The sequence below is a fragment of the Cervus canadensis genome, chromosome 29 (genome assembly GCF_019320065.1).
Source record: "Cervus canadensis isolate Bull #8, Minnesota chromosome 29, ASM1932006v1, whole genome shotgun sequence".
NCBI lineage: Eukaryota > Metazoa > Chordata > Mammalia > Artiodactyla > Cervidae > Cervus > Cervus canadensis.
This window is the reverse complement of record NC_057414.1, coordinates 38,769,229-38,785,509: the sequence shown is the minus strand read 5'-3', so window position 1 is coordinate 38,785,509 and position 16,281 is coordinate 38,769,229. Positions and strand designations below refer to the sequence as shown.

At 43.9% G+C, this 16,281-nt stretch overlaps 1 protein-coding gene, 1 long non-coding RNA gene and 8 other non-coding genes across 12 annotated transcripts in view; 9 read left to right on the top strand and 1 right to left on the bottom strand.

Annotated features, from left to right (window-relative positions):
• The window catches only part of SLC3A2 (solute carrier family 3 member 2), a 28,453-nt gene extending 19,307 nt beyond the window's left edge, over positions 1–9,146 (bottom strand). Inside the window, exon 1 of the mRNA XM_043451765.1 lies at positions 8,792–9,146. Within this exon, the coding sequence (XP_043307700.1) occupies positions 8,792–8,906 (115 nt within the window). The 5' untranslated portion in view covers positions 8,907–9,146. The remainder of the gene's footprint in view (positions 1–8,791) is intronic.
• A 54-nt stretch (positions 9,147–9,200) lies between these two features.
• LOC122430856 lies at positions 9,201–12,550 on the top strand. 3 transcript variants are annotated; one of them, XR_006266395.1, is made up of 13 exons: positions 9,201–9,302; positions 9,646–9,695; positions 9,956–10,040; positions 10,275–10,325; positions 10,427–10,569; positions 10,674–10,708; positions 10,803–10,847; positions 11,118–11,164; positions 11,347–11,375; positions 11,589–11,625; positions 11,983–12,032; positions 12,290–12,319; positions 12,442–12,550. It is a non-coding gene; the product is annotated as an uncharacterized LOC122430856 (long non-coding RNA). The 3 variants fall into 3 exon arrangements; XR_006266393.1 differs by lacking the exon at positions 10,427–10,569; XR_006266394.1 differs by lacking the exons at positions 9,201–9,302; positions 10,427–10,569 and adding an exon at positions 9,311–9,378.
• On the top strand, positions 9,769–9,844 carry LOC122431490. The gene has a single exon (XR_006266514.1). It is a non-coding gene; the product is annotated as a small nucleolar RNA SNORD26 (small nucleolar RNA).
• LOC122431489 lies at positions 10,127–10,198 on the top strand. The gene has a single exon (XR_006266513.1). It is a non-coding gene; the product is annotated as a small nucleolar RNA SNORD27 (small nucleolar RNA).
• On the top strand, positions 10,531–10,606 carry LOC122431488. Its single transcript, XR_006266512.1, has one exon. It is a non-coding gene; the product is annotated as a small nucleolar RNA SNORD28 (small nucleolar RNA).
• LOC122431496 lies at positions 10,888–11,013 on the top strand. The gene has a single exon (XR_006266520.1). It is a non-coding gene; the product is annotated as a small nucleolar RNA SNORD22 (small nucleolar RNA).
• On the top strand, positions 11,210–11,276 carry LOC122431487. The gene has a single exon (XR_006266511.1). It is a non-coding gene; the product is annotated as a small nucleolar RNA SNORD29 (small nucleolar RNA).
• LOC122431491 lies at positions 11,441–11,510 on the top strand. Its single transcript, XR_006266515.1, has one exon. It is a non-coding gene; the product is annotated as a small nucleolar RNA SNORD30 (small nucleolar RNA).
• LOC122431494 lies at positions 11,757–11,824 on the top strand. Its single transcript, XR_006266518.1, has one exon. It is a non-coding gene; the product is annotated as a small nucleolar RNA SNORD31 (small nucleolar RNA).
• Positions 12,073–12,198, top strand: LOC122431495. Its single transcript, XR_006266519.1, has one exon. It is a non-coding gene; the product is annotated as a small nucleolar RNA SNORD22 (small nucleolar RNA).
• Positions 12,551–16,281: the final 3,731 nt, after the last annotated feature.

The following is a 16,281-nucleotide window of genomic DNA, read 5'->3' as shown; positions in this document are numbered from 1 at the left end:
TAGGGGGAAGCCAATGAGGGTGCTGCTGAGTATCTACAACCTGGAGAGAGAAAGAAAAAAGGAGCACAAGACTCAGGACAGTCGCCACAAGAAATAATCAAAATCTCTTTCTTAGTTCCTGGGTCTGAGCCAATTTTCACATCCCAAACTCAGTTACTGAAGAGGTAACCAAGTCTCTAGGGGAAGGAGCATGAAACTACGATTCTCCCAGTTCTTCCCGAAAAGGAACTCATCATCTACTAAAAGAACTATACCTTTGGAAAAGGAGAACATGCAAACATTTTGAGGATTTTAGACACAGGACCTGAACTGACACTCATGCCTTGAGGCCCAAAGCATCATCATTATTCCCATTAGAGGAGGTAATTTCCGCAGTTCCCAAGTGTTTAGTGGAACATACTCAGGGGTAACCTCTACATTGGGTCCTTGGCCTACAAGAGAAGGGCTATCACAATGGGAAAGGCAGAGTAAAAATCTCCGAAACTCCCCCACTCTTCAGCCATGATAGTAAATAAAAAGAAATTACCACAGCCTAGGGAGTAAGGAGAGAGGGACAGAGATGAGAGCCACCATTAAAGACAGCAAGGAAACGTGGACGGTGATGCTTATCATAGCCACTCATGGAACTAAAACTCCCATCTATACACCAGGTGACATGGTAAGTTGCCAACTTTGAGCGCGACTCAAGAATACGAGAGTGCACTGCGGGTCCAGGTTGAAATGCCTGAAGCCCTGCCACTTGACCCATAACATCCAAGAGACCGATGGGGTTGGAAAAATACGCACCGTGGAGCCCATGGCAAGCCCCCATGGGCAAAGCAGGTGGCTGAAATTGTAGAACAAGGTCAAGCTGTTCACAACAGAGAAATACATGCCTTCTGAGAAACAGCTCTTGGCTTGTTACTGGAACACTTCATTGTGAAACACTAACTAACCAAGAACGGCCCCGTTATGAGTTATATCAGCCCTGCTGCCATTATGAGTTGGACCTATGAAGTCAAAAAGTCAGACCAGACCAGCAGCAGTCTTTCAAAAAATGGAAATGGTACCTCCAGAATCAACACTAAGCACAACCAGGGGATACAGACAAACCGCACAAGCTGGTAGCCCAGACCTCTCGATATCCACCGTATTTGTAAAAGCATCCCCACCCCTTGTGCAAAAGAACTCGCAGTCATCAGGAATGTCCTGTATAACCTGCTATAGGAGGAAGTAAAAGCTCAAGCATGATTTATGGACAGGTCAACTTATGAGTGCCAACTGAAAATGATGACGGCCACATTCAGAAGAGGCCTTGAAAGACAGTGGAGACAGAACATCTGTCAGCTACCCACCTGACGATCCACCTCGCGCAGAAGCAGAAATGGCCCAAGGTGAGACTATAGACGCACTCTAGGTCAGTGGCCAATGGTCTGGCCAGCTGAGGAGAGGGCTGGAAGGAAAAGGACTAGAAGATCAAAGGCTGTGAGGGCTGGGGTGGAGAATGGGGACAGACATGTGGGAGAGTGCACAGAGCCAAAGATTTCTGCATCACACATGAGTGCCCACCAAAAAGAATCCACCTCGAAAAGAAAGAAACCACCAAACAGACGAAATGACTTGGCCTTCATCAGAAAGCATGCCAGGATTCAAACCCAGGCATTCTCTTAGTGAACACAATGACTTATAAAGAAAACATGCAGGGACTTCCCTGGTGGTACAGTGGCTAAGACGCTGCACTTTCCAGTGCAGGGGGCCTGGGTTTGATCTCTCTGTGGTCGGGGAACTAAATCCTACATGCCATAACTAAAAGGAGTCCATGTGCTACCACTAACCTGGCTCAGCCTAATAAATAAAATGGGGGGGGAAATGTGTAAACTCCTATTTGTATCTCATCCTTTGAAAATTTTTCTACCTTTTCAAATAATTGATAATGTACCTAAACTATAATTTACTCTAAAAACCTTCATATCGTAGGCTGTATCAGTTCTTTTGTTTGGGGTTTGTTTGTTTTTCCCCTGTGCCACACGGCTTTTGGGGTCCTAGTTCGCCAACCAGGGACTGAACACAGACCATCAGCAGTGAAAGTGGTTTTTTTCTTAACTTATAGGAAAGAAACAAGCAAAAGAATCTGGTGACCACTGCTCTATTCTGCCATGACATAACTACTAGTTGCTGAATTAAGAGATACACTTGTTAGCCTAGCTCTGGACTACTTCATATGGTTTATACCTCTTACAAGTTTAAAACTAAATTCTTTACTAATGAAGCCATAATTTATAATGCTTATTTTTTTCCAAGGGAGAGATAATTCCACCAAAGTTACAGCTAACCAATCTCGTTTAACTACATATTCCCAAAGGGACACACTACTCCCTGCAAGTACTGCACTGCCAGGGTGATGCGCGGAGCTGACAAAACAAGCTCCTATTCTATCCCCTTGTGCCAAAAACCAATGTAATATGAAGGTCAAAGAAAGTGAAAAAGCTGGCTTAAAACTCAACATTCAAAAAACTAAGATCATGACATCTGGTCCCATCACTTTATGGCAAATAGATGGGTAAACAATGCAAACAGTGACAGATTTTATTTTGGGGGGCTCCAAAATCACTGTTGACAGTAGTGCAGCCATGAAATTAAGACACTTGCTCCTTGGAAGAAAAGCTATGACAAACCTAGACGGCGTATTAAAAAGCAGAGACATTACTCTGCCAACAAAGGTCCATCTCGTCAAAGCTATGGTTTTTCCAATAGTCATGTATAGATGTGAGAGTTGGACTATAAAGAAAGCTGAGCACTGAAGAATTGATGCTTTTGAACTGTGGTGTTGGAGAAGATTCTTGAGAGTCCCTTGGACTCCAAGGAGATCAGACCAGTCCATCCGAAAGGAAATCAGTCCTGTATTCATTGGAAGGACTGATGCTGAAGCTGAAACTCCAATACTTTGGTCACCTGATGTGAAGAACTCACTGGAAAAAACCCTGATGCTGGGAAAGATTGAAGGCAGGAGAAGGGGATGACAGAGGATGAGACAGTAGGATGGCATCGCCGACTCCATGGACACGAGTTAGAGCAAGCTCTGGGAGTTAGTGATGGACAGGGAAGCCTGGTGTGCTGCAGTACATGGGGTCACAAAGAATCGACACCACTGAGCAACTGAACTGAACTGAATTCCATTTAGTGAAGCAGTGCCTCTTGCTGCCAGGTGAGGGCAGGGTTGCTCTCTCAGAAAAATCACCAGACCTCTCTCAGCAGCTCATTTGATAAGGATTGGGTAAAGATCATTTGAAAATTTACAGGGATAAATTAACATATACTGAGTCCTACTTCGTGTCCTGTACTCTGCTAGGTCATAGGGAAGCAATATATAACTTAAACAGACCTGATGCCCAAACTTAGGAAGTTTATGGTGGGCAGGCAGAGTGGATTTGTCTTGGGGAGAGAGTGGTGGTGAGGAAAGAGATGAAGGGGTCTCAATGGCTATGTTGATGATCTGGACAGTAACCTAGAGACTGTGGAGGGGTACTGAAGAATTATGAAGTGAGGCGTGAGACTGGACCAAATTTTTTATTTAGAAAGATCACTCCAGCTTCAAGATGGAGAATGGATTAGAGACAGCAAACCAGGGCCAGGGAGCCAGGTCACATCTGTTGCAAAAACCTCCAGGTCACTGACCTAAATTAGGGTAGTGCAGTGGGGTAGCTTGGACAATTGAGTGAAATAGGAGGAGTGGGTTCAATTCATTTTGGAAATAAATTTTGTGGACCAAAAGAATTTGTGAACCATCCAAGCAATACTGTTCATCCAGAAGGCAACTGGATGCATAGCTCTGAAGCTCAGGAAAAAAATCCTGGGTTGGAGCTATAGGCATTGCTGTTGTTCAGTCGCTAAGTCGAGTCCCACTCTTTGTGACCCCATGGACTGCAGCATGCCAGGCTTCCCTGATAACAGTGGCCATTAAAATCTTGGGAGTGGATAAAGCGGCCCAGGCAGAGTGAGTAAAAAGCTAGACCTAACACATAGCCTCTTGATGAGGGCGAGAGTGAAAAAGCTGGCTTAAAACTTAACATTCAGAGGGAGGTGGGAGGGGGGATCGGGATGGGGAATACGTGTAAATCTATGGCTGATTCATATCAATGTATGACAAAACCCACTGGAAAAAAAAAAAAAAGAAATATGAAAAAAAAAACAACTTAACATTCAGAAAACTAAGATTACGGCATCCGGTCTCATCACTTGCTGGCAAATAGAAGGAGGAAAAGTAGAAGGAGTGACAGTTTTTTTTCTTGGGCTCCAAAATCACTGCAGAGGTTGACTGCAGCCATGAAATTAAAAGATGCCTGCTCCTTGGAAGGAAAGCTATGACAAACCTAGACAGCATATTAAAAAAGCATATTAAGAAGCCAACAGAGGTCCATATAGTTAAAGCTATGGTTTTTCCAGTAGTCATGGAAGGATGTGAGAGTTGGACCATAAAGAAGGCTGAGCACCGAAGAAATGACACTTTCAAATTGTGATTCGATTCTAAAAAGGCTCTTAGAGTCCCTTGGACTGCAAGGAGATCAAACCAGTCAATCCTAAACGAGATCAACCTTGAATACTCATTGGAAGGACTGCTGCTGAAGCTCCAATACTGTGGCCATGTGATACAAGGAGCCAACACACTGGAAAAGACCCCGCTGCTAGGAAAGATTGAAGGCAAAAGGAGAAGGGGATGACAGAGGGTAAGATGGTTAGCATCACTGACTCAATGGACATGAATCTGAGCAAACTCCAGGGGATAGTGAAGGACAGAGGAGCCTGGCATGCTGCAGTCCATGGGGTTGCAAACAGTCGGACACAACTTAGGGACTGAACATGTAACTGAAGGAACATTAGTGCTTGAACAATGGGACAGAAGATATATCTCAAAGGATCATGAAGAAGTTATTAACAGCAAAAACATAAGAGGAACACAAGAAGAGGGCAGTGTCCCAAGCACTGTGGAAACAGTGTTTGAAGAAATAGGAAATGGGGTCACTGGACATGGTAGGTTAAAGGGTGTTACCACATGTTTCTGTAATGGCATAGAAAAACCAAATTAAAAAAAAAAAGGAAATGGGTCAACAGGATAAAAAGGTGCTACTGAGAGATCAAGTAGGATGAGAGAAAAGTGTCCTGAGAAAGAAGTGAGCAGTATTGTATATATCCAGTGCTGCTTAAATTTTAGTGTGCATACAGACTACCTGGGGATCTTGAGTAAATGCAAATGCATTTGGTCTGTGGAGAGAACTGAGATTCAGTATTTCTAACAGACACCCAGGTGATGCAGGTGTAGATAGCTCTTTAAAGTAAAAGACATTTGCTGGGCACAGCAAGATGTTAGCCAGGCACATTGTCTAAAGCTCCTTCCGGAGTCAGACCTCTTGAGTTTAAATCCCGACTTTCAACAAATATTTTCTGAATGAATAAATAAATGGGCCAACAAAAGGCAGTGTACCCCAGGGGTTGTTAAAGTATAATCTTAAAAACTGAAAACATGACTCATAATAATATAAACACATGTCAAAGATTTTATTCAGCCTATTAATTAATGAGAATAAATAAAATTTAAAACTGGTTCAAAAGAGAATTCTAGGAAAGGAGGCTCATCAGCTAAAAGTCCAGACAAGAATGATATGAATTTGCATTCTAATACATAGATACAAAACCAGCCAATGTCTTAGAAGGCAATCTTATCAAATTACAAAACACCTACAGCAATAAAAAGGACAGCAAACGAAGGTACACACCCCACTGGAAAACCAGGTAATCCCCAAGTTAGGTAGGCCTGCTTTACCTTCATCAAAAGGACACCTAGTAATAACTTTTGCCTATTTCCAAGTTTTGGATAATTTTTCTTAACAGGGTCAAAAGTAGAGACTAGATTTGAATAACAGCTCTGCCACACTAGTTATGTGTCCTTGAGTAAGTAACTTAATATAAAATTCAGTTTTCTTATTTGTAAAATGAGGATGGTAACCACAAAAACTATTTTTTGAATTAAGGTAACATATGTAAAGCATTCAATACAGTGCCAGAAATGTGCCATAGAAAGCACTTCATACATGTTAACGTTCAACACCCTCCACCAACTCTTTCATCTTCTTTTTCTCATTTCACATTATGTAACAGTCCAGCCTTTTTGCACCACTTTAGCAAATATATTTACACACGCGCGCACACACATTTCATTTAATTTTGTGTGTGGCCATCCTGCATGGATCGACCAGGGATCAAAACCGTGCCCCCTGTGGTGAAAGCTCAGAGTCTTAACCATTGTATCACCAGCAAAGTCGAATCTTCTCCACAGCATTTAACTCCACTTGACATATTATTCATCTATTTCTGTGTTTTCTACCAGAATATAAGCTCCAAGGGAGCATAACAGGACTGTCTGCTTTGTTCCTTGTTGTATCTCCTGTACCCAGTAGATGCTCAACAGATAAATAGCATTGGTAGAATAAACATTAAGTGAAAGTCATGGCCATGATCTCCAACTGCCAAGAACACTGGCTTTCTTTTTTTTTTTTTTTTTTTATGTTTAAGTCACTCAACCTGTTTACAGCTTCCAAAAAATATATCCAATCTTTAACATTCCCCCTTTCTAAAGTGGGTTCTATATTACTACAGAATTTGCTGCAAACTCAGTCATGGGCCACCTTGGGTATATAGGCATATTCTGATTGGCTCAGAGAAAATGCTTAAAAAGTTTAAGTTAAATGCCAACATTTTTAAGGAGCAAATTAATCAACAATTTTGGATTTCTGGATTCTGATCAGATTTTTCACAGACCATATTCTAGCAAGGCACAATCAGCAGTAGCAAAGACAAGAGTATCAAGACCCCTATCATGTTCCTATGGCTCACCTGCATTACTTATATTCCTGCAGGTGTGAGCTGAGGACTTCTGATGTATTAGAAATTATTTCCTATTTCCCTTTCATTATGCTTGAGTCCATTTATCTGTTGCCTAAATTATTGTGACAATCTAATCAATGTCCTGTCTCAACTTACCTTGTTTTTCGGCCTTGCCCTGTGTAGTGTGTGGGATCTTAGTTTCCCAACCAGGAATCAAATTCATGCCCCATGCAGTGGATGCAGAGTCTTAACCACGGGACCACCAGGATAAGTCCCGGTTTATAGGTTATTCTACCTATAGTTCAAATTATTTAGCTTTGCATTTCAAGCCCTTCTCATTTGACCTTCCCTAGGAAATCTTTTCCAACTTCATATTCTATGATTCCCCTTCAACCCGTCTTTCATGAACTATATTCATACACTTCCTTTTCCAGCTCCAATCTTGTCACTCAAATTACTTCTCTTAACTTGAATTTCCTTCCTGGCTCTGTTTATCTACCCTTCAAGGCCCAGGCACTCCACATACATTCCCCAAATACCATGTCCACACACAACCTCCCTGCCTACTCTGGACCTTCTGAATTTTCCATAACTTACCTGTTTCATTTTCTACACGTTTTGTTACAACTTTTCAATCACCCACTTGGACAAGCATCTAACATTATTGAATACATGAATTTATTCTAGTTATAATAACATTTTTCAAATTGGAATTCTTTTGGTATTTGTCACTTATGTTTCGCTGGGACATGCATGGGGACAACACTGCCACCAAAGGAGTGAAAATTGGTTCTCTTGGAGCAGGAAGAGGGCAGAAAATCCTAGATATTAAACAGAAGCTTTCTGGCCCTCTAATGGGCCACAATATATAAGCAAATACACAGTTATATAAGTGTTATTAAAATTTCATGGTGGGGATTAGAGGGGGAAATGCTTTTTAAAGGCTCCTGGAGAGAGGAAGACAACAAGAAAAAAAATTGAGAAACAGTATCCAGGGATCATGCCATTTGTTTCCTGTGTTCTTGTTTGCCCCCAAATACCCAGAGAAGTGTGTGATGACAGCAGTAAAGCAGAGTGATCAAAAGTGCAGGCTCTGTCATCAAGACTGCCTGGATTTGCACCTAGGCTGATATTTCTTAGCTGGGTAACTCTGAGCAAGTTAACTAACCCCTCCAGATCTCAGGTTCCTCATGCCTAAATTACCTTATGGCCTCCTCCTAGGGTTGTAGCAGTAAATGAGGTCATCCAGGAGACCACACAGTAAGAGCTTAATAAATGGTTATAAAATGTACATATAATACATTTTTGAAACAGCCATGTACCCTAGGTGTGCACACAAATGACTAAAACTGGTTGGCCTCAGTAACAAGGGTTTAGATGACTGGAACCACCCTGCCAATCAGGCAAGAGTTGTACGTGGCTCTGCAAAAGCTTTTTACACCTAGATTCCCTCCAGGTAATCTGCGTTAAGGGGTTTCCCAGGTGGCGCAGCTGGTAAAGACTCCCCCTGCCAAGGCAGGCAGACGCAATAGACGCGAGTTCGATCCCAGGGTTGGGAAGATCTCTTGGAGTAGGGAGGAGCCCCTGGAGTAGAAAATGGCCTCCAGTATTCTTGCCTGGAAAATTCCATGGACAGAGGAACTTGGCCGGCTACAGTCCATGAGATCGTAGAGTCGAACACGACTGAGGGGGCACACACATACACACACACACACACGCAATGTGCTTAAAACGGCGCTTTAAATGTAAGCTAACGCTAGCCCCACTACAAGCTCCAAGCAAAATCGGACCAGAGAGTAGGACAAAGGTGGCCGGTTACAGAAAATATCCTAAAACTGTTATATTTCAAGAGCACCTACAACCTGATTCACTTTACCAAAACGGTTCCATGCAAGAGCCCTCCACTCGAGATCGGCCAGGGGCCCAGTAATACCTGAGTCGCCCCCCGCGCTGGGCCCCTGAGGACCAGGCCCAGAAGGCTCGCTGGGCGGCGGCTGGCTTGGAACCGAGATGACGCCAGCGAAGGGTTCGTGAGGCTCGCGGTCCATGGAATAGGACCCTGCACGCGGATTTAGAGTGTGTGCAAGCAAGGGAATGCTCAGGGAAGGGTGTGGGGCAGTCAGCTGTGACCGTCACGGGGCGTCAATCCAGGATCTGCGCGAAGCCGGGATGGCCTCAGCGCCAAAAGTCGCAGTAAAGAACCCGCGGCAGCACGTTACTAGAGCCTCCGCACTCCCTGAGGCGCATGCGCACCTTTCTCGCGCCGCCGCTTCAGGAAGCGCACAGCCTCTCGTACTTCCTCTAGAAATCTCTACCCACAATCCACCAAGCTCCCTCTGCGCTTGCGCCCGCCGTAGTCCCGCCCCCAAATCCCGTGGGCCTCTGCGAGATGGTATTTATGTGTCTCGCGGTAAGCCTTCGGTCTCATTTACCCACAGCTCTCGGTAAGTGTGTTGTTCTATTGAGTTTTACGAGAAAAACGGCTGTGCAAACGTGCCCGCGCCTTGGCCTCTCTTTGTGGTATCTATTGGGTTCGTGGGGGAGGGGAGAAAACGTGGCCTTAGTGTTGAGGCCTTGAAGGAGCAGGGGCTTTGTGAAGGACAAGATGGCGATGGCGGCCCGTGCCGAGTGGCCTCTCTGTGATGAGACCCTTTTCACAGACCTGTACTGAGCTCCGTGAGGATAAGAAACTCTGAGGAGACCGGCCTTGCACGGCAACGCAGTCTTAGCTCCGGAAAACAAGGAGTTTACGAGACACAGTGCTGACCCAATGTCTTTTGTCTGCAGGGTTCGGACGCGCGCCAAATGCTGAAGAATCGCAAACAGGTCTCATTGGAGTAAGTGCTCTTGATCTCCGTTAACTGCCTTTTTTTTCTTGTTGTTGAATATGCGGGAGTCCGACGGGATGTGCTACGGGGATGATTTCAAAAATTGAACTCTCTCTTTCTGATGGATTAGTGGAGAAAACATAAAAACTCTGAGTAGCACCATCCGTAGCAAATGTAGCTTTTAGCCCTGCGTTGTTAAGGCACTAACGTGGGACAGTTAAACTACGAGATATAAAAGTAAGAAAGAGTATTATTTTTTTTTCTCCCAGATGTGGTTTAACTCAAAGGAGCTTACAGATTGGAAGGATGAGACAAAACTTATCCCTGTGTGGATCAAGTGTTCTCATGCTGCAGGTGGGTACGCGATGCTTTGTGCAGTTGGGGGGTGGGGTAGAAGCATAGTATCGGGATGGGACTTGCTGGTTGAAATCGCACTGGCCACTCCATGATGAATGTAAAATGACAAGCATATGCCTGAACTCAAAAATGATGTCATCTTATTACTGAGAAGTGGGCCCGAAATGCTCCAGGGTCTTTTAATGGCGGTTCTCAAGTACTAGAAATAATGCCTTGTTTTTCTATCTCCAGCATCTCCTCATCAGTCCTGAGGAATTCAACTGCGTCCCAGGGTGAATACAGGTAAGTTTTCAAATGGGAGGCTTGGTTGTGGTCTCTGGTGTTTTCAACAACCAGGAGAGCAAATGGTCAGTGGAGCAGTGTTGTGTTTTTGCTCCTTCCAGCTTGTTCCTCTTGGAATGATTTCCCTGGGGAGGGAGTCAGCACCCCAGCAAGCAGCATGGTTCCTTCTTATGAGGTTGTGCTCTTCCCTCGCCCACCCATCACTGTCAGATGATTTGAATTGATAATGCTGATCCTCTGTGAGGTACCACAGTTAATAGCATGTTAGAGTTCTGATGGCAGTTCCTGTTAATAAAGAAATTTATTTCATCCTAGTATTTGGAGTAACCGTTTTCTCCCCTTTTGTAGGTTATCACAGCGTTAATAGAGTCATCTGTCTTACAGTAAGTTTTCTCAGTATTGTGGGAAATGGAGGGGTTTCTCTTGTTTCTGATAGTGCTGTTTCTTGATCTCATTTTATCTTTATTGGTTTCCTAGATGCCTCTTGATCTGCTCAGGGTGACTCCTGCAAAGAGTCAAGAGGTGAGTACCTGTAACTTGGCTTGTTTTTGCTTATCTCCAGTGCCAATGAGGAAAGCAGGCATCCTGTCTTACCCCTGTTCTAGCCCCAGAGCCAGTAATGGTGAACCCACTGGGGCTAACTGGGAGAAAGGATGAAATTTCATTCCATAGGAATTGTCTGAGGTACAGCAAATGAACAGCATTTGCTTGGCTTGGGTTATCCATTAACCCTAGTTAGAATAGTTTTGGTTGTTTTAGATACTTTGCTAATTACATGATCTTCTCATTCAGGAGCAGCTTGTTGCTATAGACTCCTGGAAAGCCTCCAGAGTTAAAAGGTTAGTTGATTAATCTGTGTATGGCATACGCCACCAAGTAGGCAGTTTCTATGATGAATCAAACTAGCTCACTATGACTTAAACAATGAAAAGACATGAACACCTGAGAAACTGGAAAAGATAATAGTGGGGTACTGTGTGTGTAGGGAACTTGTATCACTCATAGTTTTGTCCTTCCATAGGTACTATTGCCAGTTACTGTTGCTCAGAGGTGAGTGATCTCCATATGTGTTTGTGCACACAGTGTATTGAGTGGGAGAAAATGCCTTTTTAGGCATCTGTGATGACTTACATGGAATCTCGTTCGGCTGATGATTTGCTGTTGAGACTCGGAAATCTGATTTTCTAGGAATGGTAGCTTAGACAGGGACAGCTTATAATGCAAGAAGCAAGCATCACTGATTTAATTGTCTTTGTGTTTTAGGTACAGCTCCTTGTCTAGTGCCTGAGAATACTTTTAGGTAAGTCTGTTATCTATGGCTGCTGTATAGAATTCACCAGTTTTTGTTTGATGCTTTGGATAACTGCAGACATTACTTGCTAAATCCAAAGCTTGTCTTTGGCCGTTAGTGAACCACCCGTGACATTGCCACTCACCAGTGATGAGTTCAATACCGCCCCAGTCTGATCACTATGACTGAAAGGTATTTCTGAGCTGTGAGTTTCCCTTGGAATAAATTGAGTGGCCTTATAGCCAACAGGAAGCATTTTGGACTAGCTGGTAATTTCTGTAAAATGTCCAGTAAAACCTACATAGCTTTTATAGATGGGCCTGTCCTGGAAGACAGTTGACTTAGTTCCCAAACAATCTTTTGCAGGGGAAAGGAGTAAGCCATATACCTGGTCAGCTCCAGTCTGAAGTTGAGAGGTGAGTAAACTTAAACACAAGGCGTGTCAAGTTAAAATTTTCCCAGTGAAGAAATATTCACAAGTCTTACTTCCTGTCCTAGTCCCAGAGCCTGTAAAGGTGAACCCACTGGGGCTGGCTGGGGGAGAAGAGGAAAGCTCGTTCCAGAGGGAACTGTCTGAGGGATCATGAGAATTTCTAAACAAGAAAAAAAGAGGGGAATAAATGACTGGTTTATTTATCTGAAAAGCAGATTTTTTTTCTACCCCCCCACCCAGGTCTAAAGAAAGAACAAAGCACACATAATGGTGAGTGTTCGTGTGCTTGTGTTACATACACTAACCATGTTCACAGGGTGACTCTTAAACCCATCACGTGTTTACTTAGAAAAATCCAGTATGAAAAAACTCATTTTTCTTTCTCTCTACAGGAATCCAATGTGGAGGATACAAAACTGAAAAATCCTTGTACAGATTGCCTGTTCAAATTAGCATACAATCATTTCAGCCTTTCTAAATAAAAATTTTTTAAAACCTTCACTGATTCCTGTGTGTGAGTGGGTCTGACTGGACAGAAATAACCCCAGAAAGATTGTTAAATGGCTTTCCCCATTTAGCTTGGCACTTTGACTCCTGGTGAAATTGTCTAACCCAGGGAAGTAGCATTCAAGAAACCTCCCTGGATCTTTACTTCCTGTCTGCATTTGGGTGAGGAGTTCTGCATGAAAGTATACTGAGTTTGAGTAACTCCTTTAACTGTTTAAAAGATTTTGGATACTAGGAGACAGTGGCTCATCAGTTAAGAATAGAAAAATTGGCTGTCAACTTTTGGTATCTTGTTGCCACCATCCTTCACATTAATCTCTAAAATGATTTCTGTGGAGTTTAACAGCCCTGGGCCTACAACCAGAACTTCAGAAAGGAACTGCATTAGTACCCTCTTGGGATATGTTATGTCACTTCAGTCCTGTACAACCCTTTGTACCCGATAGGCTGTATCCCACCAGGCTTCTCTGTCTACAGAATTCTGGCAAGAATATGTACTGCTTGCTCAGTCATGTCCAACTCTGCGGCCCCAAGGACTGCAGCACACCAGGCTTCCCTGTCCTGCATCTCCTAGACCTTACCCAAGCCCAGGTCTGATGCTGTCCAACCAGGTGGTCTCAGATAATGACCACTTTTATATTTCTCAATAGAAGGAGAAAGTTGATAAACTAGAATGTTCATCTGTTGTTAAATTTTCATATGTTTAGAATATGGTTGTTTCAGGACTGGTAAAGTAAAAGGCAATATAGGGGCTTCTCTGGTGGTCTTTTTTTGCATTTTCATACTGTTCATGGGGTTCCCAAGGCAAGAATACTAAAGTGGTTTGCCATTCCCTTCACCCTTGGACTGCAAGGAAGTCATACCAGCCAATCCTAAAAAACTGTCCTGAATTCATTAGAAGGACTGTTGAAGCTGAAGCTCCAATGCTTTGGTCACCTGATACGAAGAGCTGACTCATTGGGAGAGACCCTGATGCTGGGAAAAATGGAAGAAGGAGATGACAAAGGATGAGATGGATGGCATCACTGACTCAATGAACATGAGTTTGAGCAAGCTCTGGGAGTTGGTGGTGGACAGGGAAGTCCATGGGGTTGCAAAGAATGGGACAACTGAGCGACTAAACTGAACTGGTAGTCTAGTGACTGAGATACATGTATACACACAATGGAACATTAGCCCAAAAAACTGAGTCAGTTGTGAGGTGGAAGAACCTAATAGGCTTCCCTGTTGGCTGAGATGGTAAAGAGTCCACCTGCAATGCAGGAGACCCGGGTTTGATCCCTGGGTCGGAAAACTACACTAGGGAAGGGAATGGAAACCCACTCCAGTATTGTCTGGAGAATCCCATGGACAGGAACCTGGTGGGCTCAAGAAGTAGGGGATATATGTATACTTAGAGCTGATTCACATTGATGTACAGCAAAAACCAACACGACAGTACAAAGCAATTATCCTTAAATTAAAAAAAGAATCCACACTTCCCACTGCAGGATGCATGGGTTTGATCCCTGGTTGGGGAATTAAGATCCCACATGCTGCATGGTGTAACAAAGAACAAAAGGGGGATGTAAATTGAGGGGAATTGTTCTATCAGTTTCATGAAAATAAAACATTAAATTTACAAAATTTAAGTGTACCCACATGGAAAGAATATTCCCTTGGCCTTGCCTCTCCCTTCCCTCTCCATGACTTCCACTTCTCTCCATCTCTGCCACCACAGCTACCCACCCCCAACCCCTAAGCCACATTCATTTCTTGCCTGAAGGATCACAGGAGGCTTCTCTTCCTTTTCCCCGTAGACCTTAAACTTGAAGGCAGAGTCCATGTCTGATATTGCTTATCACTGTAGGGGTGTCTGCTCAAAGAGCATAAACAAATGGACAAATGGCCTCCCAGGAAGCACAGGTTTCCAGGTTCAGGTGGGGCTCTCACTATCAGCCCCCAGGACCCACGAAGCAACAGGCAGGAGTCAGAATAGATGCGAGTGACAGAGCCATTCCCTCTTAACCTTTAATTCAGAGGAGGAACAGGGCTACTGCCAACCTGACATCTGAGACCTGCCAGGGAAAAGCCCACAGAGATCTGTGCTTGGGATGCTTGACTGCAGCCTTCATGGACGGACTGAAGCTTATTTGGCTAGGGAGCTATGGCCTGCCCCTAGGTTGCTGTTGCTGCTGCTGCTAAATCACTTCAGTCGGGTCCGATTCTGTGCGACCCCATAGACAGCAGCCCACCAGGCTCCCCCATCCCTGGGATTCTCCACGCAAGAACACTGGAGTGGGTTGCCATTTCCTTCTCCAATGCATGAAAGTGAAAAGCGAAAGTGAAGTCGCTCAGTCGTATCCAACTCCTAGTGACCTCATGGACTGCAGCCTACCAGGCTCCTCCATCCATGGGATTTGCCAGGCAAGAGTACTGGAGTGGGTTGCCATTGCCTTCTCCGGCCCCAGGTTGGATCTTACAGAATTTAGAGAAGGTTGGGACTGAAAGAAACTGAAGGGGCTTTCCTGGGGGTCCAGTGGCTAAAACTGCGAGCTCCCAATGCTGGAGCCTTGGGTTCAATCCCTGGTCAAGAAACTAAATCCCACATGCTGCAACTAAGAGTTTACATGCCACAACTAAAACCCAGCACAGCCAAATAAGTATTGCAGAAAAGAAACTGATTTTTTTTTTTCTAAATATTTATTTGGCTGCACCAGGTCTTAGTTGCAGCACCTGAACTCTTAGTTTCAGCATGTGGAATCTAGTTCCCTGCACAGAGATCAAACCCCGGCCCCCTGCATCAAGAGCCAAGTCTTAGCCATTAGACTATCAGGTAAGTCCCCAAAGAAACTGAATTTTGCTTTTGCCTTTGTATTAGTTGGTTTTTGTTTTTTGGGTGGTTTTTTTTTTTTGTTTTTGTTTTTGGCTACTGTAATAAGTTGCCACTCTAATGGCAGAAAGTGAAAAGGAACTAAAAAGCCTCTTGATGAGGGTGAAGGAGGAGTGAAAAAACTGGCTTGAAACTCAACAATAAAGAAACTAGGATCATGGCATCCAGTCCCATTACTTCATGGAAAATAGAAGGGGAAAATGTGGAAACAATGACAGATTTTATTTTCTTGGGCTCCAAAATCACTGTTGATAGTGACTTGCAGTCATGAAATTATAAGACATTTGCTCCTTGGAAGGAAAGCTATGACAAACCCAGAAGTGTTAGTTGCTCAGTCATGCCTGACTCTTTGTGACCCCATTGACTAGCCTGCCAGGCTCCTCTGTCCATGGGGTTCTCCAGGCAAGGATATTGGAGTGAGTAGCCATTCCCTTCTCCAGGGCATATTCCTGTCCCAGGGATCAAACCTGGGTCTCCTGCACTGCAGGCAGATTCTTTACCATCTGAGCCATTAGGGAAGGCCCTGACAAAATTAGACAGTGCATTAAAAATCAGAGACATCACTTTGCTGGCAAAGGTCTATATAGTCAAAGCTATGGTTTTCCCGGTAGTGAGAATTGAACCACAAAGAAGGCTAAACGCTGAAAAATTGATGCTTTTGAATTTGGTGCTGGAGAAGACTCTTGAAAGTCCCTTGGACTGCAAGAAGATCAAACCAGTCAATTCTAAGGGAAATCAACCATGAATATTCATTGGAAAGAATGATGGTGAAGTGAAGCTCCAATACTTTGGCCACCAGATTCGAAGAGCTCACTCATGGGAAAAGCCCCTGATGCTTGGGAAGACTGAAAGC